The sequence below is a fragment of the Pocillopora damicornis genome, chromosome 3 (genome assembly GCF_964200805.1).
Source record: "Pocillopora damicornis chromosome 3, jaPocDami1.2, whole genome shotgun sequence".
Classification (NCBI taxonomy): Eukaryota; Metazoa; Cnidaria; class Anthozoa; order Scleractinia; family Pocilloporidae; genus Pocillopora; species Pocillopora damicornis.
In genome coordinates, this window is record NC_142672.1 from 19,891,178 (window position 1) to 19,918,132 (window position 26,955).

The 26,955-nt window shown below is 36.8% G+C and overlaps 1 protein-coding gene and 3 long non-coding RNA genes across 4 annotated transcripts in view; 1 reads left to right on the forward strand and 3 right to left on the reverse strand.

Annotated features, from left to right (window-relative positions):
- Positions 1 to 37: 37 nt before the first annotated feature.
- Positions 38 to 24,216, reverse strand: LOC113676491 (NLR family CARD domain-containing protein 4). The gene is made up of 7 exons (XM_089202112.1): positions 23,766 to 24,216; positions 18,513 to 18,758; positions 16,678 to 16,861; positions 11,865 to 11,933; positions 8,496 to 8,564; positions 5,656 to 8,030; positions 38 to 1,868 (listed from the first exon to the last, which is right to left on the reverse strand). The coding sequence occupies exons 1-7, from the start codon at positions 24,177 to 24,179 to the stop codon at positions 1,557 to 1,559; spliced, it is 3,669 nt and encodes a 1,222-aa protein (XP_089058238.1). The 5' UTR covers positions 24,180 to 24,216; the 3' UTR covers positions 38 to 1,556.
- LOC149048726 (uncharacterized) lies at positions 19,340 to 20,570 on the reverse strand. Its single transcript, XR_016185347.1, has 2 exons — positions 20,199 to 20,570; positions 19,340 to 19,730 (listed from the first exon to the last, which is right to left on the reverse strand). It is a non-coding gene; the product is annotated as an uncharacterized LOC149048726 (long non-coding RNA).
- LOC149048727 (uncharacterized) lies at positions 20,574 to 21,612 on the forward strand. Its single transcript, XR_016185348.1, has 2 exons — positions 20,574 to 20,757; positions 20,958 to 21,612. It is a non-coding gene; the product is annotated as an uncharacterized LOC149048727 (long non-coding RNA).
- A 1,823-nt stretch (positions 24,217 to 26,039) lies between the features above and the next one.
- LOC149048728 (uncharacterized) overlaps positions 26,040 to 26,955 on the reverse strand; it is a 31,870-nt gene continuing 30,954 nt past the window's right edge. The window contains exon 3 of the long non-coding RNA XR_016185352.1: positions 26,040 to 26,526. This is a non-coding gene — a long non-coding RNA (uncharacterized LOC149048728). The remainder of the gene's footprint in view (positions 26,527 to 26,955) is intronic.

Consider the following 26,955-nt stretch of genomic DNA (forward strand, 5'->3'; position numbering starts at 1 on the left):
GGTAGAGAACACTGGAAACCACGACGGACACACAAAATGTAAGTAAGTTCTGTTGATTTTATTTATGAAATGTTCATACTTCGAAATATTTATTGTAGCAAATCGACCGTGTTTCTTTCCCCACACTTTTCCTACCGTAACTAAACACCGAGTCACACAACACGTGACGCCTTCATGAATTAATCGTTTGCTTTTTCTCGATACACGTGAGCTTGGGACACCTGTGATAAAACATGATGGTCCGATTGGTTCGTCGTGATGACCTTCGCTGTCATCACAGGGCTCAAAAGTGTTCCCTTTTTTCTAATTTGATATAAATTGGTTTAGTGCACTTCTACAATTGCAAAACGGAGCACTTAAAAACAGAACTTATCACTGAGAAATCTGCCTTAAAGGCTTAATATATAAAAATCAGGAGATAGAGTTAGTGTCTTACAATGTGCATTGTATAGCCACAATGGAACATGTCACCTAAGGAACAATTCCAGCTTCTCAAATTTTTTGAGAGTACAACCAATACAATACTGTATTAAATTATTTTACAATTCAGAGTTAGCGATATACTTGTCAAACAGTCTCCCTTCTTCCATCAAACTCAACTGACTTTTGAAAGCTCTGATGACTGAATGTCAACCACAATGCAATATTTACATTAATCTCAAATGGTATGTTTAGAAATTTAGGCAGGCAGAAGCCTGTCCCCGATTAACAAACAGCTAAATTCATTCACAGCATCTTGAATGCCATGAAAATATGAAAAATATTGATCCTTAATCACGAAATTGATATTCACATTGTTTTTTTTTGCTTTAGTGAAGACTTCAACCTGTAGTTGTGGTTTTGCTCTTTGCCACATTGAAATATCTATGATTTTCTGAAGAATGGCTGCATTGAGGACTTCTTACATTTATATCAAAAGAAATGACAGTCAGCCTAATGATTTAATTAATTGCCAAGGCAGCACATAAACATTAGCTTACTAAACTAAAAAATGACAAAAAATACCTCAGTCTCTAACTCAGTGACATGAAAACCAAATTTTGAAGCCCAAAGCTGTAAATCAAAACTACAACCAACAATATTGGACATCGAAAAATAACCTACAATATATCCAAATCCAACAATTAATTTCAAGGATGAGACACACTAACTCCAGATGAACATCCCACATGTTCTTAGTGATGTTGCAGAAGGGAGTTACCATGTTGGTGAGTGTACCAATTTACCTAAGCTAAGTGACTTTAAAAATATATTTCCTTATCTTTCGTCCAACAGTTGATTGTTTGTTCATTTGATCACAACACTGAAGTCTCCTACCATTGGTCAGAAACCAACAAAACCAACCAAACCAACCAATCATCTTGAAATGTGCTTTGTTTAATCAGGTTTCCTAAACTTGTTTTCAAATTTTGTTCAACACAATGACTACAACTTAGGTATTGACTTCTCTAACTGGGCAGATCTGAAGGAATTCTATCAATGGATGGACTGGTCTGGCCTGACAGTTCTGACCAATGGTAAGTTTCCTTAGTTTCAGGTGGTCTACTGAGTCATTCCTAGTCAGTTACGTTTCCATGCAGGCAGGACCCAGGCTCCTCCTTGTCACCTGAGGTGGTAACTGACTCAGGATCCTCCACATCACCTGAGTCAGTAACTAACCCAGGGTTCTCCTGGTCACTTGAGTCAGTAACTGACCCAGGATCCTCCTCATCACCTGAGTCAGTAACTGACCCAGGCTCCTCCTCATCACCTGAGTCAGTAACTGACCCAGGATTTGACTCTTCTTCTGATTTGCTCCAACGTTTTCTCCAGTATTCATCTGTTGGCCATTCTTCTTCAGGTTTGACATTCCCATTCCCATTCCCATCCTGTCATAAATCACAAACCAACAATCAACATCATCTTGTCAAACAACATACACCTGTACTCCAACTTGTTTACCCTGGTTACTTTTTATACAAAGAGAAATTATGCCATGAGTATGTTTGACTGAGTTAATTTAAAACAACTTTTATATTAAGGAACGTTCCTTGTAAGCAAACATCGCAAGGCTCACCAAAATTTAGATATATTCCAATTACATCCATGGTGGGGCCTATATTGATTATGTTATTTGAGAAATAAGTTGAAGTGTTCAAAAAATATACATAACATCAAAGTGACCACCTCTCCTAGAGTCTTATTGGTACTTGACCTGACAAGCCCATGCAGAGAATACAACTAAAGGTAATCTTTTAAGGAAAAGGCTCAGTAGTTCATGTGAGAACGAGGAACTGCTGATGTCTCCTCTTTAAAGGTTATGAATATTTACTTAGTGGCTCATCCACAGCTAGTACTCATTTCCAAACTTAGGAAACTACAAAAGTGGACATTATTTGTGAGCATTTCAAATGCTGCAATATTTTTGTAGTTCAGCAGCTCATCAGCTTAGCAGTCTGCTTAGTAAGTTAATATAAAAAAATTAATGTAAAGACATATCACCAGTAAGGGCAAGTTTGATTCAGACAGATGTAACCTTCATTGCTATTTTTACACAGGCTGATTAACAAGAAATTCTCTGGATAGAGTAGGATAAAAACATGTTTGAACAAAGTAACTGCAAACCATTGACATTAGAGAATCTCTGCCTGCCAAATTTGAACCAGCATCTCTCTTACAGTGGTAGCATTCTTTCTCTACTAATTTTCAAGTGGAAGCCCTTGGTCATTTCTTTTCTAATCGACAATGTTCCTGGTGACTTTTGGTTAGGACCAGAGGAAGAAAAGGAAAATCTGTGTAAAAGGAAGTTTAAGGGAAAAAATTCTGCGGTGCCTTTACAGCATTTTTTCAAAACCTAACTGATATAATAAACCACTGAGTTAATCAATCAAATAAAATTTACAGATTTATGCTAACCTTTCTTCTACAAAACTCCCAAATACTATTCCAGAAGCTCTTTCTAAGGGAATACTCAGGTATTAAAATTTCTTTCTCAGAGCATCCAAAAAAACACCACATTTCCTTTGAAGTTTAGCTTATCCTCCATCAGAGAGAAGCTTCAGCTTTAAAGTGTGACATTGTTTAACAACTCCTAAGAGCTGTAAATAAAACAAAGTGAAAAAACTAGGGTCTCAAGTCATTTCTTAGAGACAGATGCTCAGCTCATGGTAAGTACATGCAATTGTTTACTCCCTCAATTCCTGTTTCTCTTACAGAAATCAAGACCATTTTCCGAAGGAAAAAAATAGCTAAACGAATAAACAAAAGTTGAAAACCAGAACTAGCAGATTTCCTAAATTTTAAGACAAGTTTAGAAAGTAGCTCTTTGATCTCTTCCAAACACCGACATTAATTTTTTGACATTAATATCTGAAACACGCGGCCGTCCTCACATTCACGCGCACAGAGTGGTAACGCATTTACTTTCGTTTTACTTTATTTTCTCCTTTTTCTCTGGTCCTAATTATAAAAGGAATAGATTTATCGAGGTTAATGCGATGAATTAGGAATGGAGTGTATCCAGTTTCTGTGTTTCCACTGTAGACACACAAAATGATATTGTTTAAGACACTCAAAAACACACTACACACTTCAGACTTCGGTAATTGTGAAGAACAGCTCCCCTCACCGACAGTTGGCCGACTGTTGGTTATCTGTCGGCCGACTGTTGGTAATCTGTCGGCCGACTGTCGGCGATCTGTCGGCCGACAGTTGGCCAACTGTCGACCAACACCTTACCGACAGTTGACCGACAGATTTATTTAGATTTTTCTGAAAAGATAACTTCCTGCAGGATATCTGTTGACCAACAGTCGACCGACTGTCGGTTGACTGTCGGTGATCTGTCGGTAAGGTGTTGGCAATCTGTCGGTAACTTCATGCCGATTATTGCCTTGAAAAGTGTGTGATTTACAACCCTTGATAATTGCATCGAAAAGATAAAATGAAACTCTCAATAGTCGCTGGCTCTTTTATGTTAGTTAAGCACAATTTCTAGGCAATTTCTCTTCCAACACTCACTTCGATTCTCGGTTCGTTCACCATTTTGGATTTTTAACTTTGTCTAAATCCCCCTCTGAATTTCGCACGGTCTCAAGTAAATCAATTCACGTTGTTATGACTTTATTTTTATTGGTGGCTCCTAAAGGAGCCGTTTGTGTGTTGGGAGAGACATCTTTAATCGTAAAATCGATCATCGAATTTGAGCGGCAACAGCTGTCCCTCTCGTCGCATGTTTGCTATAGCTGGCAGGTGTCGCCGAAGTCTTCTCCTGCAGACTGTTTCTAGGTCTTTAACAGATCCCACGCTTATTTCTCGTGACGCCGATTCGAATTCACGCTCATCCACGATTCGTAATTCAGCGATGGCGATGAAATCTCGGAGGGCGCTGCGGGGGCAACCGGCCAGCCGAAACGCATTTGCCATGCTACAGTTGTTTTCCTTAAGGATTTGTAGCACCCTCTGGTATCTTGTGTGGATTGCATTGCATTATAGGGCGATTCTTAACTGCACTTTTCGATGGAAAATATTAACACACTTTCGTTTAATGCACAGGGAATGTTCGTGTACCCTTAAGTTTTAGTGGCATTTTGAAAAATTTAAGCATTTATAGTAAGTTTTACATCGATTTTTGAGTGCAAAAATGCACTAGTAAAGTTATTTCACCGTCTGTCGCTAACCTGTTGGTTACCTGTCGGTGGCCTATCGGTTTAGTGTCGGCCAACTGTTGGCCAACAGTTGGCCGACTGTCAGTGGAAGGGAGCTGTTCTTCACAATTACCCAGACTTCACCCCTCCTCAAACGTAAACAAAAATACTTAAATTGGCTCTCATCTTAACTGAAAAAAATGACTGGCTTTGCTTGCGAGTTTAACAAATTAAATGAATGTTGTGCCGCGTAGCACTGGGAACACAAATGGTGAAACAGAGAATTAACTCTGAAGTGTAAATTAAAGTGCTATTTAAACCCATGAATAACCCACAGGGCGTTAGCCCTAATAAATAAATCCGGAGGTCGTGGGTTCGATTCCCACCGAGGTCAAAAGATTTTTTCTTTGCCTCGTGTGGTTCCCTGTTTCCCTTTATTAGGGCTAACGCCCTGTGGGTTATTCATGGGTTTAAATAGCACTTTAATTTACACTTCAGAGTTAATTCTCTGTTTCACCATTAACAAATTAAATGGTAGCGACAAAGAGTGACTGTATAATGTTCTAATGCATGTAAGCCTTTTCAGTAATTCGGGAATGTAAAACCTTTTAATTGAAATCGTTAAAATCATCAAAAAGCCACAACATTTGCTTCGTTTGGGTTTCCTCTCTTACGAACCGTTTGCGAGTCGGCTTGTTGCGACAAAATACAAAAGAATGTTATGAAAGCATGATTAAAACGGAACGAAATTGAGCTGCGAATTACCCTTTGTCCAGCAATGCGGATAATGGACTGGGCTTTTTCTTTTTTTTTTTTTTTGGGACTGGGGATTCTTAAAGAATCTAAAGAAGACGCTCCATTTCAGTTCAACTTTGACTGTTGCCCGCACACGCGTTTTTCGGAAATGCACAAGTGTCTCTTGTGGCTTGGAGATAAATAAATCGCAATTGCAAAACAACACCACAGGAAATTGAACAAAATCTATAAGAATTATGACTACATTTGTGCAAACTAAGATCACAAAACTTACGTGGTATTCTGTGACCAACCAGGAGATGTTACTCTGACGTACAGCTGCACTCAATTCATTCACTTGCTGCTTTGTCATTTTAACATCAGAAAGCTTCAGCCTCTCCAGGTCAGGAACACGGCTGAGATGTTGAATAAGAACACTTACTCCTTCACCAAGAGGGTTCTCTGACAAGTCGAGCCATCGCAGGTAAGGAGCCTGGTGCAGAGATCTGGCGATGACTGCGGCAGGTTTGGCTGTTAAATTGATTCTAACAAGTACTAATGTGACAAGTCTGTCAGAGAAGATGATACGAGACACCAGGGTCTCTGTCAACTGAGCAGCAATGATTTCAAAGGGTTTACCAAAAATACTTATCCATCGCAGAGCAGTGAAAAGTGGTAAGAAATCAGCCAGCATCGTTATCTCTTGCCTTTCTATGTGGCAAATATAAATCTGCTTGACACAGGAAAGGCTCTGAGGAGTAGGACCAGTGATGCTATCAGTGTTCTGAGTCAAACTCGAAGCTGTTTCGCTGTCGTGTTCATTTAACGGATCAACAAGACGCGTCACCTGAGTCGACTTTGCTGTTGGCGAAATGAGCTCTAGCAGCATTTCAGTCGGAAAAGTGCTACCATCTTTTTCTTTGCGTATTTGATAAACATAAACGACGATTTTTCTCTCTCTCTTCAAAAAGAACTCGCCCAAATAACGACGCGGGAACTTCTTCAGTAAATCTGCGGCTTTCTTTTCGCCCGAACAGCTCAAAAATACTGCATTTGTGTCCTCCGCTACAGTGATCAAGTCTCGATAGCTTTTCTCTGAAGAATTTTCGTAGTCTGGGAAAAAGATCAAGTCGGGTATCATGCCAGATTTCAGCAAATGTTCATTTGCAGTAATGTTCACCTTGTCAGAATCAAGATACAAAAAAACATCTCCGGTGCAAGAGGGAAATACTGAGTAGAGATCCCGCCTCTTCTCGGCCGAACAACAAACGTAGCTATGCGAGATAAGCTCAAGATAAAGTTCTTGATTTCGAGACAGTTCTTCATCCTCCAGAAGCAGCTCAATGAAATCACATTCCGACACAGATTCCTTTCTTCCAACAGACCCCACATGACGGAAAACTGCGCACGCGGCTTCTGCTGACAGCTCACAGGCAAATTTCAGAACTTCATCCATCTTCCCGATCTTTTCAAATGATTCAACTTTGGAAAGGCTAGGCGTACTTTCTCCTTTAATCGACAACACTTCCTCCTTAATGTGCCAGGCTGCAAGGAACTCCTGTACGGATTTATGAAGGAAATAGGCCCCTTTCTCAGGATTGAGACTCGTAAGATTGACAATTTGGAAAAGCCCAACTTCACTTAATTTTTCAAAACTTCTTGAAATATTGCCGGGGAGTTTGCTGCAGCGTACGTAAAGACGGTCTTGCAGAAGTGCTTCAAAGGCAGCCTTTCCAAGATTAATAAGGTCTTCTCTGGCTTCTGTTGAGGTCACTTTCTGAAATGGCATAGACTGGTGACTCCCACCTTTGTGATCCAGCATGGTTTGAATGAATTGTGTGAATATGTCGGCCCGTGATTTTGGCAGTCCTTCGTGACGTTCCTCTTTCCACAAACTACACAGCATCAGTAAGAGAAGAGGTATTTCTGCCATGTCAACGAGATCTTTTTCTACCAGGTAGAGGTTAAACTCGTCAAGATCTTCTTCACCTGCCAAAAATTTTCTCGCAAAGGTTAATTTTCGTTTCCAACTTTTGAAACCTTGAATTTCTAACTGAACATGGCTGGGGCCTCTTAACTCGTCACATTTAAGTTGTCGCGTGGTGACAATAACGTGACAATCTCTTAGTTGCTCACCCTTCCAAATTGCAAGAATGGGTGAGTGTTCTTTGGCACAGCTGTACTCATCGTAGCCATCCAAAATAAGCAGCACTTTATCTTGATTGTTAATTATGCAATCATAGAGACTATCAACGGAGATCGGACCATCACTGGCCAGCAATTTAGACGCACGTAAAACATCGCGAATGTTTCCCACGTCACACACATCTCTCAACTTAATCAAAAGCAAAATGCTAAAGTTCATTAGGATTTCTTTTAAGCCTTTCGACCAATCATATGCAGCTTTTTTACAAAACGTACTCTTGCCAATTCCTGGCCGACCATAAATAAGCATTCGTGTTGGTTTTCCCTTGAACATGTCGGTATAGTCTTCAAGTTCCTCTTGTGTCACCCCGCTGGGCTTCCTGTGATCTCTCATCCAATTCAAAGGTATGTAGATCTCACTTATCTCAATGGAAGAGCTTTCGTCCCATGGAACGATTTTCACCTTACTGAAGGTGTCATAATAAGATTTTAGCTTCTCTTGGCACTTCTCAACATTCAACGGTCCTGAAAAATAGAGAAACAAACATGGACTTTTATTGCTGGGATGAGTAAGCATACAACGCCAAGTTTCCAAAACCACACGAACTCTAGCCTGCAGAACAGACGCAATTTTTTGGCGCTTTCCAGTCCAATGGAGTAAGGGGTGGGACGAGCGCGAAGTCCGAGTTGGTGCGTGGGGAGAAGCTCCAAAACAATATCTTATTTTCATTTTATGATCGATCATTAATTTTCGGGATTGAAGCAGCTGAAGTAAATCAGGACAAGAATAGTAAATTGTTATAATAAAAGAATGAGGAAATATGTTTTATCGTCTTGCCACGAGCGTTCGACAAAAAGAAAAATCGAGTCCTTCCCAGGAATAGAACCTCAGACCTTTAGATTCCGCGCTTAGACACTTCATTACTATAAGTATAAGTTATTAAAACGAAAGCTTACTATTACTTACTCTTCACTTGATAATTACAATACCTGCTCGCCTTCTACGTTTATTTTCTGAAGGATCATCACTTTTACAACTCTCCTCTTCTGTTGGAATGTCTGCAAAAGGGAAAGGAAAGTCAAACTGTAATGAGCATTAAAACACACCTTACTAAATTTGTGAAATGGGTAACAAGCAGGAGTCGAAATAAGTGCTGATTGAAGATGAAAATCTCATGTGAGCCTGATCACAGTTTAAAGGAGAGAAGAGAAAATTGATGGACATCAAGAATTGAAATTCACTGGAACGGAATAAGAGCTAAGATTTAGATCTCAACAAAGTTTTAAACCGGTCAGTAACAATGAGGGATTTCGTAGAAACGTAAACAAAGAAAATTTGGGTTCATCTTACTGCGCACAAGAGTCTGGACACGAAAACAATAATTAGGAGGGCAGGGGGAGGGGGTAGTTGATAAACGTGTTTAATCAGCGATTTGTAATACCTACAATCTAGGACAAAGAAAATAGATTTAAGACTTATTAAATACAATGAAGATGCATAAGTGAGTAATTTCTTATAAACCCTTTCTAATCTGGAATTTTAGAGCGTTATCCATGACTTCAAAATTGGAATTAAAGCTACCAAAGTGAATTTCTTCCTAAGACTTTTTGAAGGTTCTTTTTCAAAGCAATGCGATTGAAAAACAAAGAATGCGTATATTTTCCAGTTTTCTGATATATATTTAATTCCACTGTTGGTCTTCATGTTCTCATCAGCTGATAACGATATTCTAAACAAACACAAAAGATACAGTGGCCAAAAAGCATGGTGTCTGAGAATTTAAGCAATGTACTTGTATATAATTATATTTTTATTGAATTGAAAGATAAGTGATGTTTTACCAGTAATCAATGGTGCGCAAGCTGGCTATACTCTAAAGGATATTAATGCAGGTCGAAATTCCAGTAGGGATATTGCAAACATGGCCGAAATGAAAGCAAAAGCAAACAGCTTGATAGATGTTCTCTTCCCTACATTAAAGGGAACATTACTCTTTGGGTCTTCCATTAGTGTGCATGGAGACTAAACTTCTTCCCAACTCGAATTTGCCCCAACGAAACATAAAGTATTGACCAGGTTCATTCAATAATTTTGAAATACGCAACGTTCATTATTTTCTCAAAAATTTCCTTCGATGGTAGCGCACTCAAGGAAGGGATGGTGTGCTACAGAGACAACTCATGGCACTTTAAAAAACAAGGTTTCATGTATAAAACAACAAATTTGCTCCAACATAACTTGCAAGCACATAAGGGTTAGCATCCATTTCTAACAGGAGTTTATTATAGGATTACTCTTACTAGTATTAAGAAATGTGAATCAAATGTTCAGTTAGCAGTGATAATTTGGTTTTTACGTTGATAACGTAAATTGGCCTCTGTAGAGAGATCTTGAAGCTGATGTTTCGAGTGTTAGACCTTCGTTGGACCGATTAGGAAATGTGGGTTGGGTGTGGTTTATAAAATCGGGGTTGGGCTGGGGGGGAGGGAAGGGGGGTTAAGGCAGGGGTTTCTAGGTGTATTATTGGGGGGTCGGTGGTCTTCTTCCCAGAGGGAAAATGCTATCAAACATTCAACGGTTCCAAGAAATATTTAAGAAAAAAAAACAGGTATTAACTTTTATTGAAATAATTAATATGCACACGATGCCAAATTTGTAAAACCACACAAACTCAAGTTAAGTTTCCTTGGCATGAAAGGATTAAGGTAATTAACCCCTGTCGCCGCGCTCTCTCTCCTCCCCCCTGCAAAAAACAAACCCACACTCTGTTCATTAAGTTTTACCTTTCTCGGTGGCTCTTCATAAATTGCAGGGAAGATTAAATTTCCAGCACTGATTTCATCATGGATCAATAATGTTGGGAAACGAAGCAGCCAAAGTAACAACAAAAACTTCATGAATTTTAGTTTCATAAAATTTTGCGCTTTTTAACTCGTGAATTGCGCGCATGTGCAAGAGCGAGTTATAGATACGATGTGGGGAATAGCATTCGCTCGATTGGTCGATTCCTGTAAACTTTTTTTAGATTTTAGGCTTTTGAGTGCATTTTATAGTTTTTGGCGAGCAATAAACAGACGAAATGGCGACCTTTGTTGCTAAGAATAGTGGTGGGGTGAAAAAGAAGCCAATGATAATCTTAAAAGAGTTTTTTTTTTCGTTTTAGTTTCAACAAGCGGCGCCAGCGACTGGCAGGCATGCAAGGATTCACACTGAGATAACAGAACAACCCTCGTTTTTCATAAAATTGTAATTTACAGTCCTTGAACTTGAAAACAATCCGAAGATTCATTGAAAATATCACTTACTGCGAAGCGCTCGGAGTTTACAGATGTTCAAAAGCTTTTTCTGTTATAGCGTGAGATTGAGGACAAAATTGATCATTACGTTTCGTCGCGTGTGTTTTTCCTGTGAGAAGCAACAAAAGATGCCGGCGACTGACGAAATAACAAGTTAACACGAATATCAGATAACACCTAAACAAACAATTTTAGCTACCGATTTTCAGTGAATTTTTAAAGAACAATTTTCTTTTAAGTTTCAAGACAATTTGAAGATTCAACATACAAACAACGTACTAAAATGCGAAAGTTACACACCACAAAATTGATAAATAGGCCTGAAATGAAATTCTATCTTGTTATTGATCATACGTTGCCTAGCACGTGACCTAAATCTACCCAGGCGGAGATCCAAAATGACGGTGGCAGGCTTGGCTTAGTTATATCACTCAAAACTCGTTCCCGTTTGTCTCATTTGATAAAGAGGGAATCGTTAATGTTTTCATTAAGACAGTATTGCCTTGATTTTCTAATATTTACAACGAAAGACAGTAAATTTCACTTTTCACCCACATTTACTTCCAACCTTTTCTTTTGAACCAGAAACAAAAATGATAGACGTGTAAAACACATGACATCATCCACCTTGTCAAATGTAATAGCATGATCATTTCAATTGTAATGCCTTCTTATCCCAACGTTACTTTGTTTCTTTGCTACATTAGCGAACACTGAACTACTGCTCGTACTCTAGATATGACAATCAACCACAAAATTCCCTAAACCAGATAGCATTAAACATAATCTAAAAAATCATGTGTCAATTCACGAGTTTGCTCACAGAGCACTTTGATTACTGTTTCTTGAACAAGAATGACAAATTGGCAGAAGAAAAGGAAAGAAAAGAAGTTTGACTGTCCTGTCACGAGCGTGAGACAAAGGAACAATTTTGAGTCCTCACCAGGAATAGAACCTAACACATCCAGATTCCGCGCTCGGACACTCCATTACTTTAAGTATAGTATAAGTTATTAAAACGAAAGCTTACTATGAGATTTCTTCATTTGACAATTATAATACCTGCAAACCTTCTACGTTTATTTTCTGAAGGATCATCACTTTTACAACTCTCCTCTCCCGCTGAAATGTCTGCAAAAGGGAAAAGAAAGTCAAACTGTAATGAGCATTAAAACACACTTCACTAAATTTGTGAAATGGGTAACAAGCAGGAGTCGAAATAAGTGCTGATTGAAGATCAAAATCTCGTCTCTAAAAGAGAGAAGAGAAAATTGATGGACTTCAAGAATTGAAATTCACTGGAACGGAATAAAAGCTAATATTTAGATCTAAACGAATCTAAACAAAGTTTTAACCCGCTCAGTAGCAGTCAGGTATTTCGTAGAAAGAAAAACAAAGAAAATCTGGGTTTATCTTACTGCGCACAAGAGTCTGGACACGAAAACAATAATTAGGAGGGCAGGGGGAGGGGGTAGTTGATAAACGTGCTTAATCAGCGATTTGCAATACCTACAATTTAGGACAAAGAAAATAGATTTAAGACTTATTAAATACAATGAAGATGCAGAAGTGAGTAATTGCTTATAAACTCTCTGTAATCTGGTATTTTAGAACCTTATCTATGACTACAAAATTGGAATTAAAGCTACCAAAGTGAATTTGTTCATATCTCAGACTCTGAAAATAATGGAGTGACAATATTTCTGCATAGGGGGAGTGGGCAGTGTAAATATGCACCAGTGAGATCAATCATTATCGGCGTACCCAAGGGTATACTTGACCCTCGATGAGCTCATTGAGCCAAAGGTTCGTAAGTTTAAAAACAATTAAAGTTATCCGTATTGCAGTGACTCATTTAAACCACCTCTCTCTATATGCAAGTCAAGTCGCCTTGTAAAAACTCAACGCACAAAAATATTTTTTGGTCTTACTACTGATGATAAATGCAATCGAAAGTGACTGTTTTCTGTAGAGAGCCTCGAGGCATTAATGACCTTGTTTCTGGTGCAAAGCTGTTTTCAAACAAGGCGCTCATTTTTTAGAATCAACATGTTTACTTAACTGAGGCGTTGAGAACATTTTTCAAATAGGAGGGGTGGGGTTTTTTAGCTACGTCAAATTTGAATTTAAGGGCCTATCGGCCAGAGTGTTTTATTATCAGGAATTGTGGGATAGGGGGGTTAAAATCTCCCAATGAACCCTTGAATACCCCTTTCTAGGTATAAAGAGGGTCGTAAAGGGGTGTTGGCATGGCTTTTACGGCTAACGGTTAATATCTTTTCATTGTTGTCACCATAAATTTTTCTTACGGTTAACTCTTTTACGACTAGCGGTTACGATTTGTCAATTTTTACGCCGAACGGCTAATTTTTTGGCCGTTTTACGGCTAACGGTTAACTTTACAAAGACCTTCTATTAAACACTGTTACTGCCAATTTGTGATTAGGAAAAATGAAAACCGTGATCAAAAGTATCTAAAAAAATGACTGAGAATAGGAACTGATCGATTATCAAATACGATTGAGAAAAAGATCAAAACGGTATCTTTTTTTCCGTTAAGTGATTAAATATGTACGAGACGTGAACTATGATGATTCTCATTTCACAAAATGTCAATATTATCAACTATAATCTTGCAGAAGATTGTGAGAGTTAAACTGCTCAGTCTTCATGCGACTGCCGAAAATTCAATACGGAAATCTAATACTAAGGGAGAATTAATGAGAGGGAGATATGGAGAGCGAATCAGCATTTACTCAGAAGATTCAAGTGTTACATCTCAAGAGAATGAATTTCGGTTTAGTACGTCTCACTTTTATAACCAAGGATGGAATTGAACATGAAAAAATAACTTATTATTTTGTAACAGGGAACGTCAGGCTTCTGTGTCCATCCCTCCAGAAAGATGGATTTTCATAACAAGATTCATACCAGTAGAGCCAAAGTTTCTTTCTTTAATCGGTAAGCTATCTGTGCGCGATAATCAGCTTTTCATGAACTGATATGGAAAACCAATCGGCAGTTTACTCCGCAGTGAATCTATTTCGGTTTTGCGCGCTCACCTCTATAACTTCAGACGGATCTGAGCATGCAAAAATGAAATATTTATTCTCTTTTAACAAGGAACCTCAGGCTTCACGGTTCATCCCTTTGAAACTGTTTTATTTTCATCACAAGATAAATTACCCTCTCACTGAAGCTTCTTTTTATCAACGGTAAGCTATCTGTGCGGGATAAACGACTAATTGTCTTCGTGCACTTTTCATTTTCTAGCGGGTGTGATTTGCATGATCAAAGACAACTATTAACAGTTATAAAACAATTGAGATAGTTCGATCGCACTCGTAGGTCAACTAGTCAATTTAGATCAGAGTCTGTAGACACAGCTAGTTGTGACGCACACTTTTAATGTTTGCCAGCGAAATTTGAAAACATTTCAAACTCAAAGTTTTTCCAATACTTGCAAGTAATTTCAAGTATAAATAACAAATATTGGAATTGGAGGAAAATTTACCAATTTTATCTGGGGTTTGGCTACCTCCCATTCTGCTGCCTTATCGCTGGGCCGCATGCTTGGCACTGCAGCTTTTAATACACCCTGCTCGCGCAACCGTGCACGGCCCTTACGAACGGCTGCCCTTGCGTCCTTTTGATATTGAGATATGCACATATTGATTTGATGCTTCGCTGGCCGCATTTTGAGACAGGAAACCTTAGTTTTCCGAAACAATGCAGAACAAAACAAGCTGACTGCGTTGAATAACAATAGCAAAAACTCTCTTAAGACACACGCTTCAGCAGCCCTTTTTTTTTGGCGCAGAACGCGAAAAACGTGCGAAAGTTTTGCGTGTGCGTTGGCCATCTACCTCTGAGCTACTGTAAGTTATTGAATAACGGCTGAGAGCACTTCACAGAATTCTTTGATAAAAATAAAAAACGACAGAAAAAAAAGTTGATATCTCAGATAGGGAATAATTTCTCTTGAAATTAATTACTGAAAAAAATACGAAAACATTTAATGGCATTGAGCTATATGTATGGCTAAAATAAGTAAAAACCAGACATTTTCGACACTTGGTCATCATCACCCTGATGATGAACTACTGTCGACAACATATAGGCTTTATTTTTAAAATATTTTAGCCTTTAACAGTATCTTTTATTCACCTTTCATTCTTAGAAGTTCCATACGTAGCTCTCCTAGTTCTCCTTCAGGATCAGACGTGGGAGATACAAGGAGATGAACCGTGTCTAAAAACAAAGATATACAGAGAGAGATTAGTATTCGATAACTTTTCTTTATTTAAATAATTAGAAACAAGTATACCAGCTTTTATTTAAAGATAGGTATATGAGCTCTATAGAGTGCCTTTTTTAAACCAAGAAGCTTAAAAACTGAAAAAAAAATAGAGAACAGCTAAAAAAATTTTTCAGTCTACAAGTAAGTATTTATTTATATGTTCATTTTCACATGGGAACTCAGCACTTCCTTAAACTAGAGAAGAGAATGAGGTAAAAACACCTTTGAAATAATTTGCATTGACCAGTATTATTTTCATAATTGCTGACAGAAGCATTCTTGGTATTAATAACATTAATTTCTATTTCAAAAGATGACTAAAATCACATTCAGGTTCTTTTTTCATTTCTCCTTTCTTTTCCTAACAGCTTCAGTCCTACAGCTTTTTTGGCCAATTTATGCACCTATGAATTCTTCCACTTCTTCAATATCAATACATCAAAACAACAAGTCAGTGATTTGCCATGTTGTTTTCCTTTTCATTGGAGCATGTGAGGGGGAACTGAAACCAATCTGGAGCCCATGCTAGGCTTCGATGAGTCAACAAAAACAACTGAAAGTGGTAAACCCCACACCTTTTCATTCATTTCAACATGGTTTGATACTGGTAAGAATCAACTAAATGGACTTAAATGTGGTTTTTTATTTCCCAATAACAAAAACAAAAACTCAACCAACATGAAGAACTATTTTTTAATTAAATTAACTTGAAAAATAAGTTCAAACTGAGCATCCTGTTCACCTGTGCTTCCCCTTGATTCTTCTAGTTCTCTTCCATGACCAGTGGTGGGTACTACAGTGAGGGGTGAAGTACCTTAAAGCGAAAAAATGCAAAGAGAGATTAGCATTCACAGCCTCTCTTCAAATGTTTTGTTCCCATAAGTGGAACTGTGTACAATTATATTTATTTAATGATACCACATTATTGCACTGAGATAATTCTTTGAAGATTTATCACATTAATGTTATAACTGTTCACAACACAATTTCTTTTGCATCTTTATCTCATTCCATAGTAGAATCAAAATTCTGATAGATCTAAATAAGTACAGTTTCAAACATGGAAATATCTCAACAGATTTAGCTAGGGTTAGGATCATTTTTCTCTTGTATAACAAAGCCTATTGTTAACAATGTTGAGCCACTTTTCTTGATACGAGTTACAAGATCTCTTGGAAGACACAACCAAAGCTGTTACAAAAATGTACATGCACCTCCATAATGAGGCCAGTCTCCAAGCACAAAAGAGTTACTCAACATGTTTGCATAATTTCTTATTAACCACCTCTAATCTTGAATTTTAAAATGTTATTTATGACTTCAAAATTAGAATTAAAGCCACCAATGAAAGTGAATTTGTTCATATCTCAGACTTTTTAAAAGTTCTCTTTCAAGGCAATGCAATTGAAAAACAAAGAATGTGTATGTTTTTCAGTTTTTTGATACATATTTAATTCCACTGTTGGTCTCCATGTTCTCATCAGGAGATAACGATATTCTATACCAAGGAAAACAAGCAAGCCACAAGATCTCTTGGAAGACACAACCAAAGTTGTTACAAAAATGTACACTTACCTCTGTAATGAGGCCAATCTTCAAACACTAAAGAGTTACTCAACATGTTGGATACAACAGAAGCTGCCATAACACAAGCAAAAATCTTCCATGAATTGTTTTCAGTTGCACTGCCAGGTACAAAACCACAAACACCTTTAACTACAAGCCACTCCATCTTCATGTCATGAGCTGCTGCAAAAAGACTTGAGGTAGAAAAATGGAAACAAAAAGTGATAACACTTGGAATGGATTTAAACAGTGATATTATGGGGAGATAGTTATGATTAATTGGAGCAAAAGAGACTTTGTTTTTCTGCAGATCATTCTTTTTGTTTGTTCTTTGTCATTGGAATATTTTAAGAGATGTTGTGTTTTTCTGCAGGTATATAAATTAACACCACTCTTTCTAGAGAGTATAATGAGTAGGAAAAGGTACCTTTTTAGTCAGAAGCAGTATAGCAAAGAATAAGGATTTGGAATTCAGGAAAGAGTTTTACTGAACACAAAGTATGGAGTACCTCACCTCCAACAAGAACCTGGCTTAATACTCACTGTGTAGCAATCAGAAGCTTTGAATGGTTGAGAGGTGAGGCATGAAAATATGACAAGTTGGAGGGTACAGTGAAATAAAGATTACCATTATGCACCTGTGCTGACCACTCCCCCAACAAAAAGTTGTTAAGTACCTCCCCTCCTCCGGGCTTAATAGTTTAGCAACCAGATCTTCCTGTAGTTCAGAGGTAAAGCTTACGAACATCAAAGTCAAGGGTATACTGTAAAAATCATTATCACTGTATGCTTATGGTGACCACTCCCCATACAAAAAAATTGCTAACTTTCTTTCCTCCTTCAGAAACTTAGCCTTACAAAGTATAGCGACCAGAAGCTCCCCTCTAACCCTGTACCTCAGAGGTAAAGCTTGAGAACATCAATTTGGGGGTACAGTGTAATAAACATTATGTTTGAAAACCTCTAGGACCACTCATAATTTATTTCTTGCTCACAGTACGCCATTGTATATGACTGGGAACAATCATATTTCTAGTAATTACTCGGTTACTGGGTCACTTGGACAAGATCAGAAAGTTATAATTATGAAGATATGAACAATTATTCCATCTTAATTCACTATTGCCAATCAGTGCTTAGGCCCAAAGCAGACACATGAAAAAGAGGAAAAGGAGTTTACATTCAGTTGCATGTAATTGACCATTTTGTGTAATTGAGTTTGGTCAGCTTTGTATAAGTGATCCTGGTAACATTATATTCCACTTGTTATGGATAGTGACTGTTAAATAAGTTTCTAGAAATTTCTAGAATGCCTGGTCATGCTGAAATACATATACCATTGAACTATCTGGAACATTAGATCATGTTGTTATGATGTATTACTACAGAAACAGTTGTGTTGTAAGCTTCCAAAATGTTCTGGAATACTTTCTAAATGAAAATAAGTACTCAGTCATGTAGTAGTTGTCGTTGCTGTTGTCAGGAGTGATCAGATGTCTAGAAAGCTATGTATAGAAAAGAGCTTCTGTGAAAGATTGTTCATTTCAAGGAAGTTTGGAAACACATGTGAGATTGTGTCAGTATGAGCTAACTCAGTCTGTAATGGGCATAAGTAAGTTTATCGAGGATCACTACTGTGCTGTCTTTCAGAGTCACTCCTTATCAATGTTTCATGCTGTTTAATAAAGTCGTTGAGTTCATGGGAGTATTGTGTTCTTTCTGTCCTTTAAATTATACCATAACACACTGAACACAATGAATACATGTAATCCTTGTTATGGCAAAACCATTTCCTGCACAATGATCACAGATGCCAAGCAAAAGTAACCCTGAGAGTAATTCTCACCTTTTCCTTCCATTTCAACTGCAATTGCCCCAGGGTGTAATTGACACTGCTGTTCAGCACCATTCAGATCAGAGCAACTCAAAATCTCTCCATCCCGATGTACTTTGACCTTTTGTGCTTCTGGGTTTTGTAATGGTGCCTTCCATCCATCAGCTGCATTTTTGATAAGGTTACCAACATCCCTACTCACTGGAGTTTTGTGATGATATATTGTAAGCCGTGAGGATATCACCACATCTCCTAGCTGCCCTTGCGAAATGGCTTTTGGAATTCCTAGGAATTCCTAGGAAAATCCTAGGAATTCCTAGGAATAAAGGTGTGAATTTTCACGGTAAATTCGGACTGGGAATTCCTAGGAATTCCTAGGAATTCCCAACCATAACAACTCTGGTTCTAAAAACCTAGAAATTCCTAGAAATTCCCAGAAATTCCCAGAAATTCCCAGAAATTCCCAGAAATTCCCAGAAATTCCAAGTTTGTAGCCAACAGGACTTGGAATTCCTAGGAATTCCTAGGAATTCCAACTCAGAGAACCAATGACTTTCCCTGAAAAGCTGTAAATCTAAAAAATTCCTAGGAATTTCTGGGAATTTCTGGGAATTTTTGGGAATTTTTGGGAATTTTTAGGAATGTTTAAGAATTACTGGGAATTTTAAGCGAAAATTTGAGGCTAATGATATAAAATAAATACTTTAAATTAAAAAAACCCAGCTAAAATTCAAGTATTCAATGAAATTTATTTAGAATCTTAATTAAGGCTTACATGTAAAATATTTTTGATTAATTATTAACATCAATGTGTGGTAACATTAGGATGGAATTTGATTTATTTTTCTTTTCTTGAAAACTTCGTACGGATTAATCCTCAATTACAGCTATTCATATCAAATAGTTCTAATCAATCATTAAATTTGGTTTGACACAAATTGTGAATAAAATCTGTTGATTCTTTTCCATAAAATACAATATCTTAAGTTATATTTGTATAGTTATATTCTTGGGAGTGAAGGGGCTAATTACAGACAAATAAAATTGATTTTTTGATTAAAATCTTGTTGTAACTGTAACAATAAATTAGAATGAAGTTATCCTAAACTGCAAACTTAGCTGCTGTTTGTACTGTTTGTATTTTTTTTTCCTGGGCTCACAATGAGTTGGCCTTGAATGAGGTTGTCAACAAGAACCTTGACCATTTTGTATCTGGATTCCTTGACATCTGAATTTGAAAAAAAATAATATATTAAGATATGTATGTTTAAAGCTCAGACCAGGCTTTTAAGATGGCTATGAGGAAAAGGGCATTCATTGGATTCTCAAATTGAGAAATCTCTGTTATATTGAGTGACTTTTATATTGGAGTTAGTACATCTCTCTCATGGATTTTACTAAAAAAGGGCTGAATACATTATTTTGTTTTTACCAAGGAGGGCTTCTTTATGTACTAAGGTTTGTTATGAATCTTGAATGTTCCCAAACGTAACTAGAGGAATCTTGAAACCTTACTGATAGGTTTATTTCATTGTAAAGCATAAGCTTAAGAAACTGCGGCATGCAAGTGACCGATTAGATTCTCAGAATTATTCTAGTTTCAGTTGCGCCGAGCGTTATGTAAGCTTAATTCAACCCGCTACATCTATTCTTTTACAAGATTTTGATCACAACGAATATCGCAATTTTTACTCACCACAAACTTTCAAAATCGTAGCTTTACAGATGGCCACTCGACCCTTGTTTGTACCGGTCCATATGTCAACTGTTGTCCCTTCTTTTAACTCCACGGCGCCAACGACTTTCTTCTCTTTTACAACACTCACGCTATTCTCGTTTTCCCATTGAACCACAATAAAAGCTATCTTTAGAAATGTTATATTAAGCAAAACAGTTGAGAAAAGCGATCAACCGATGAAAAGTACATTCAAAGATGAGCGCCAATGGAGTCTTCTTTGTTTCCGATCACAGGCATGATCACGTGGATCTTTTAGGACTTGTCATTGGCTAGCAAAGTGAATCCGCTGGCTTGCCGATTGCAGTGTCAAGAGAAGCGCCCAACTTTATTCTGACTTCTCCGACCGGTTCTCTACTTCTAGAAGATGGATAGCTTGGTGATATAAATAAAGATGTGAGCTCACTCTATGTAGAAATAATCGACAAGAATCGATCGTATTACAAATGCACGATTTGTGGCCGAAAGTTGTCGAGGAAACAAAGACTCGAAACTCACTTGAGTTGTGTTAATGGCAAAGGTGAGAAATAACACAAGCCAATCACAGTTTTGAATGCGACTACAAATCGTCTTTTACTCATATTTATAAAAGAAAGATACCACATTCGGAAGTGTAACAGATACATAAATGATCCCAGTGTACCAGTACCTAAATCTACAAAGCTTGACCGTAGCAAGCGTTCAGCAACACGTTCCAACACCGCCGTCTCGATTCCTCAGTCAGTCGTTTCCACTGAACTTAAAGCAGTATTGACAACAGAGTAGAGTGCGTCTTACAAAGGAGAAACATTTGTACAAGAGACAGGAGTAGCTATATGCGATTACAGAGGTGCGTTGGAACTCTGGTCCACAAATAGTTATGCACTGCCCGAAGTATAAAACAATTTTGTTGATAGCTGACAGACAGAGAAGAACAACAAGTAAACTTATGAGCTGTTATTATTGAAGTGTGACTAGCACTTTTCATTTTTATATAAAGAAGGACTTGTAATTTGCACCAAAAATAAAAAGATGTAATATTTTTTTGGGAGATCCAGTGATTGGGACATTTAAGAAATTAAGTTATGAAAGGAAACTTGGTTGGTACTTCTCACTACTAACAAGTCTTGTTGACAAATATTTTCAGATCAGAGTTTCAAATAAAGTAAATTGAAGACGTCATATAAAAGGTGTTTTTCCTCAAAGGGTACATTGACTACCTCTGTCTTGTCTGCATGCCAAATGTTTGCAAAGTGTGTGGATGATCCACAAGTATTGGAACTCTTACAAAAATGTTTTGTAAGAATAAAAACAGCAAAACAAATTACAGCAATTAGTCATGAAAATAAAGCAAAAAACTGAAAAAAAGCAGCAACAACAATCATGAAAAAAGAAAGATTAATTAGGTGTTGAATTTGTTTGTCTAAGGCATGAAATTTCTACTAAAAGTATTGTCAATAAAAAGTCTCTGACAGTGTTTGAGGCAACTGAGCTTGACTGTTCCAAGGTTTTCTAACAAAGGCAACCAGTAATGTAGGTTAGGGAAGTAAGATAACAATATAATAATAATAATAATAATAAAAGATTTATACCGCGCCAGTATCCTACTGTTCAAAGGCGCCTACAAGAAAAAAACTTGAAAATTAACACTTAAGACAGCTAATATTAATTATAAATAATAATAATAATAATAATAATAATAATAAAAGATTTATACCACGCCAGTATCCTACTGTTCAACGGCGCCTACAAAAAAAAAAAACTTAAACATTAACACTTAAGACAGCTAATATTAATTATAAAAGGCTTTTCTAAAGAGTAAAGTTTTTAATCTACGTTTAAAAACAGACACAGACTGAGCATTTCTAATTTCACTTGGCAAAGCATTCCATAATGATGGTGCTGCTACAGAGAAAGATCTTGCGCCATATGTTTTCAAGTTATAGGATGGAGAAACCAGAAGGTGCTTGAATGATGAGCGTAGTTGACGCGATGGGGTGTAAGATGTAAGCAGATCACAAATGTACGACGGTGCCAGGTTGTTAAGAGCCTTGTAGGTTATAAGTAAAATCTTAAAAATAATACGTTGGTTAACGGGAAGCCAATGAAGATTGAAAAGAACAGGCGTAATGTGATCATGCTTTTTTTTAAGTGTGACGAGGCGCGCCGCGGCATTCTGGACGTGTTGTAGCCTTTTTATAGCGTAGGCTGGTAGGCCATACAAAAGGGAATTACAGTAATCCAGCTTCGAAGATACAAACATATGAACCAGCAATTCAGTAGTGGTCGCTGAAAGATATTTCCTGATATAGCTAATATTTCGCAAATGATAAAATGAAGATTTACAAATGTCAGTAATATGATCCTTAAAGCAAAAATGGCTGTCGAACATAGTGCCGATATTCCTCGCCTTTTGCACGGAAGGGATAGTCTCACCAGCAACTGAAATTTCGTGAAGGAGTGGTCTTGGAAGATGTTTAGCGGAAATTACCAATAATTCAGTTTTGTCTTTATTTAATTTAAGACGATTAACCATCATCCAATGACTGATTTCATCCACACAGCTCTCGATGCTAGAAACCGCTAGATCCCTATCACCCAGTACGGTTGGTTGGAAAGACAAGTAAAGCTGTGAGTCGTCAGCATAAAAATGATAACTCAGGTTAAATTTCTTTACGATATCTGAAAGCGGTGAAGTATAAAGCAAATACAAGATGGGTCCCAAGACAGATCCTTGTGGCACTCCACATTTAAGGTCATGTTTCGTCGAAGTACCACCATCAACGGAGACATATTGCGTGCGATTCGATAAATAAGATTGCAACCATAATAGAGGCTTCCCAGCTATCCCAAACCGTACACGTAAACAATTAACATTTAACTCATAACAATATAATTATTGTTAATTATTGTGGAAGTTGGCAATTTCCATTTAACATAACTGACAGCTGGTTCATGAGAAAATCCATATTAATGTAAAGATTTACTAAACCTAAGTTTGAGTAATAAATTTCATGATCTTTAAGTTATAAACATGTACATGTATGTATATCTCTTGGTAAGTTTTGTATAGCATACCTTTTATTGAGCCAAAGTTTTAAGCCTCTGAAATTACTCTTTTTCTTAAAACCTTCACATTCAAGGTATTGAGAATTTCTTAGTATTTATGTGGACCTCAGGGTATTAAAATTGCCTCAAATTCAATTCCCAGAAATTCCCAAGAGTTCCACACTTCTTAAATTATAGGTAGTTTGTAAAGCTGAGAATTCCTAGGAATTCCTAGGGATTCCAAGTCCTCACAAAGCTGGAGTCTTCCTTTCCTAGAAATTCCCAGTAATTCCAAGCTTTTTAAATCAGAGTTAATTTGCATAGTTGGGAATTTTTGAGAATTCCTAGGAATTCCTAGGAATTCCCAGGAATTCCCAGAAATTCCCAGAAAAATGGGAATTCAGTTTGCAAGGGTCATTTGCATAATTAGGAATTTTTGAGAATTCCTAGGAATTCCTAGGAATTCCCAGAAAACTGGGAATTCAGTTCGCAAGGGTGGGCTTTGTCAGGATTCAAACTGTAGCAGAAACCAACCAGAAAGGTAGCCTTAGGTCTTAGGAGTGTGATGGCATTCTTAGCAGTAGTTTGAGAACCTCCAGGATCCAAGGATTCTTTAGGACATTTCACTAAAGCAACTTTCAGTGACTCCTCTTCATCGTCACCCATCTTTCCAAAGTAAACATATCCAATGGATTTCTCATAGCTTTTAAAGGAATCTCGTAAGTAATGATAACAAGCCAAGAACTCGCAATCCTCCGCCGTCAAAAGCAGAATGTCAACTGTAGAATCATCTGTGCCCCAACGTTTCAGCTTCTTTGGCAAATCTCCAAGCTCCTTCAGTGTAATACTCAGAGGTGGAGGGTCATCATTGCAAACCACTGACCTGCTGCACTTGTCATTACTAGGTCCTGCCATTATAACAAACTGGATCTGTGTTCAAAGTTTTCCTGAAAGTGAAAACATAAATTATTTGTAAACACATTTGCATATAAGCATGTCACATATCTGAAAGGTGATTCAAGTGTGGCAGTGGGAAATGCTGATATACAGTAAGACTACCAAGCCTAAACCACACCCAGTATCTGGCATTGAATGTAAGAGCTGGCTAAAGATGCTTGGTATTATGTGTACAAAGTACCACCCAAGCTGACTTCAAGATATGAACCTTAAGTGAAGACAAAGATCAACTTCTGTTTAACAAAATCACCACCATGAAAAACCATCCATCTTAAGATGTCTTTCTGCCAAAATGAATAAGAATACTAAGGACAACGGGGAATGAATTCCAACTCCCTCAGATAAGAAACGGAATATATAAAAACTTGTTTATGAACAGATGTCTTTCTAAACTTGTGTGATCATATGCCATTACATTTGATTATTCCTATTTATCTCTTTTTATATCATGTTGAAAATAACAAATTCCCTCTATTATTCATGATTTTTGACTGTAAATTAAGGCTCACTTCTGCTGAGTCTGATTTTTTCAATACATACTTCATCATCATCATCATCATAATCAAGTATGCTCTATATTTCTATCTCTATCAATACAGTGTCCATTAGAATTAAACTATAAACCACAGTTTGAGATTTTAAAGAGCAAGTATTCTAACCATTAAAACATTACTTTTTCCTCAGATGTGTAAAAAGTTTTTAATGTGGATGTCACCAGCATCTTTAATAGTGATGTCCTGCTAACAGCACATGCAAAACCATAATGTAAGGTTTATGAACAGGTACTGGTATAGTGTTGAGGAAACAAGAGAAAATCAGTTCTTGAATTAAGAATGTCTTTTGGAGTAACTTCTAATTTTTCAATTACCGGTAAATTACCATTGATAAGACAGAAAAAAGAGGAGTCATGCCTTGCATTTCACAGCTAAGCACTCAGGTTATAAAGTATGATTCAAAGTTATGGCTGCCCCAATCAAATTTTTTGAACATTTGAAGAAAATTTAATGGAATTTGGACAATTATTTTTTTGACTCTTTGTATTCTCAAAACAATTTAGGTTGTTGGTCTCCAGAGACATTTTAGTTGCCAGCCACAAAAAACACTAAATATAAATGCTAGGGCTAAAATTTAATTCAGATTTAATTTAGACAAGTAATTACTGCTTTGTCTGATCTAAGCACATTGTGTAGTGGGTGCTTCAGAAATGTGCAACCCGCAAAAATGCCAGCCACTCAAGTGCTTCTGATGAAATGTGAATGATTCATTTGAATGAACATTATTTGATTACTAAATTTACTGCCCCCTTTGTCCTACTTTGTTTTGTTTGGTTTTTGTTTAACTTCAGAGCTGTTTTTGTTCATAGATTTTGAACTGTCAAAATGTACATAGATTTTGAACAGTAAAGTTAGTCAGTTAGGAAGCCTTTTTCATAGGGATAACCTAAGAGGCCACCCTTTTAAAATACTGTATATTTGTGTTTGAATCAAGAATTATTATCATTATTTATATCATTATTTTTATAATTATTATAATTATCATTATATATATCATTATTTTTATAATTATTATAATTATCATTATATATATCATTATTTTTATAATTATTATAATCATCATTATATATATCATTATTTTTATAATTATTATAGTTACTGTTATAATTAATTAATATAACACTTTTAATAATAATGTTAGAAGTATATCATTTTGTAACTCCTTGAAGATTCATAAGATCAAGATTCCTGCAAGTTAACTCAAGAAGGAGGAAGCACAAGTCAAAATATGACTGATGTATTGACGATCTTATGCACTGGTATTTCACACTTTGATTCTCAACTTTATTCTACAATGTAAAAATTCAAAGGTTATTGTAATGACATTTCAGTTTTGAACAAAAACAAAGTAAGTATTTAAAGCATAGCCATCGTAAACTATGTATCAACAGAAAGTTTATGAAATGCACTATTTGGCAAAAATTATTTTGTTTAAGCTTGATTTAATTGTAAACCAAAAGAGGCAGGACAATTAGAAATGGACAAAGTTTCTTTTAGTGAATTAAGAGCATATCAAATCTGGCTGCTCAAGTAAAATCTCTGGACAACTTCCATCCTGATGGGTTTGTCTTCAAAACTGTGTTGGAATTTTTCAATATTCTTATTGGAATTTTGCTTTGAAACTTGTCTGTCAAGTTTGCTGATCAAAATTTTACCAAAACACATTACGTCACAGGCCCTTGTGGAGATCCATTTTTCCAGTTTTTTTTGGTTGGTATCTTGGTAGTCTTTGGGCCAAATTTTAAGGCAATCTGTAAAGTTTACATACTCTTCTAATTTGTTCAAAGAAGGCACATTTGTGTAAAAACAAAGTGAGTTTTTTTTGCCTTCAAAGATTCCCAACAATTTACAACTTTGGGTGATTACCTGTCAAGATATGTCAACGCTGAAAAGTTTGAAATGCCAATGCCAATACAAAAACAGAAGCATCCTGCAGAGTCTCAGGAGACTCAGCAGTGAAGATTGCCCAAAACCATAAACCTTTATCCAATTCAGTGAGATTCTTTCACCAATCCATGTTGAATTTCTTAACCTCTTTTTAATTCCACCTATGGACTCTTCTCCTTTTTATCTTCCTCCATTCACATTCTAGTTTTAAATGCAGACAGATAGCAAAGATCTCCATGTGCAACCAAAATCATGAGATGTTCATGTGATTAAAATTCAAGGACCAGGATGTT

Coding starts and splice junctions, on each gene's coding strand:
- LOC113676491 (XM_089202112.1), bottom strand. CDS start 24,179: ATGGCAGGACCTAGTAATGACAAGTGCAGCAGGTCAGTGGTTTGCAAT. Junction 8,565..11,864: donor TAAACGTAGAAGGTTTGCAG/GTATTATAATTG, acceptor TCCCTTTTGCAG/ACATTCCAACAGAAGAGGAG. Junction 8,031..8,495: donor TAAACGTAGAAGGCGAGCAG/GTATTGTAATTA, acceptor TCTATTTTTCAG/GACCGTTGAATGTTGAGAAG.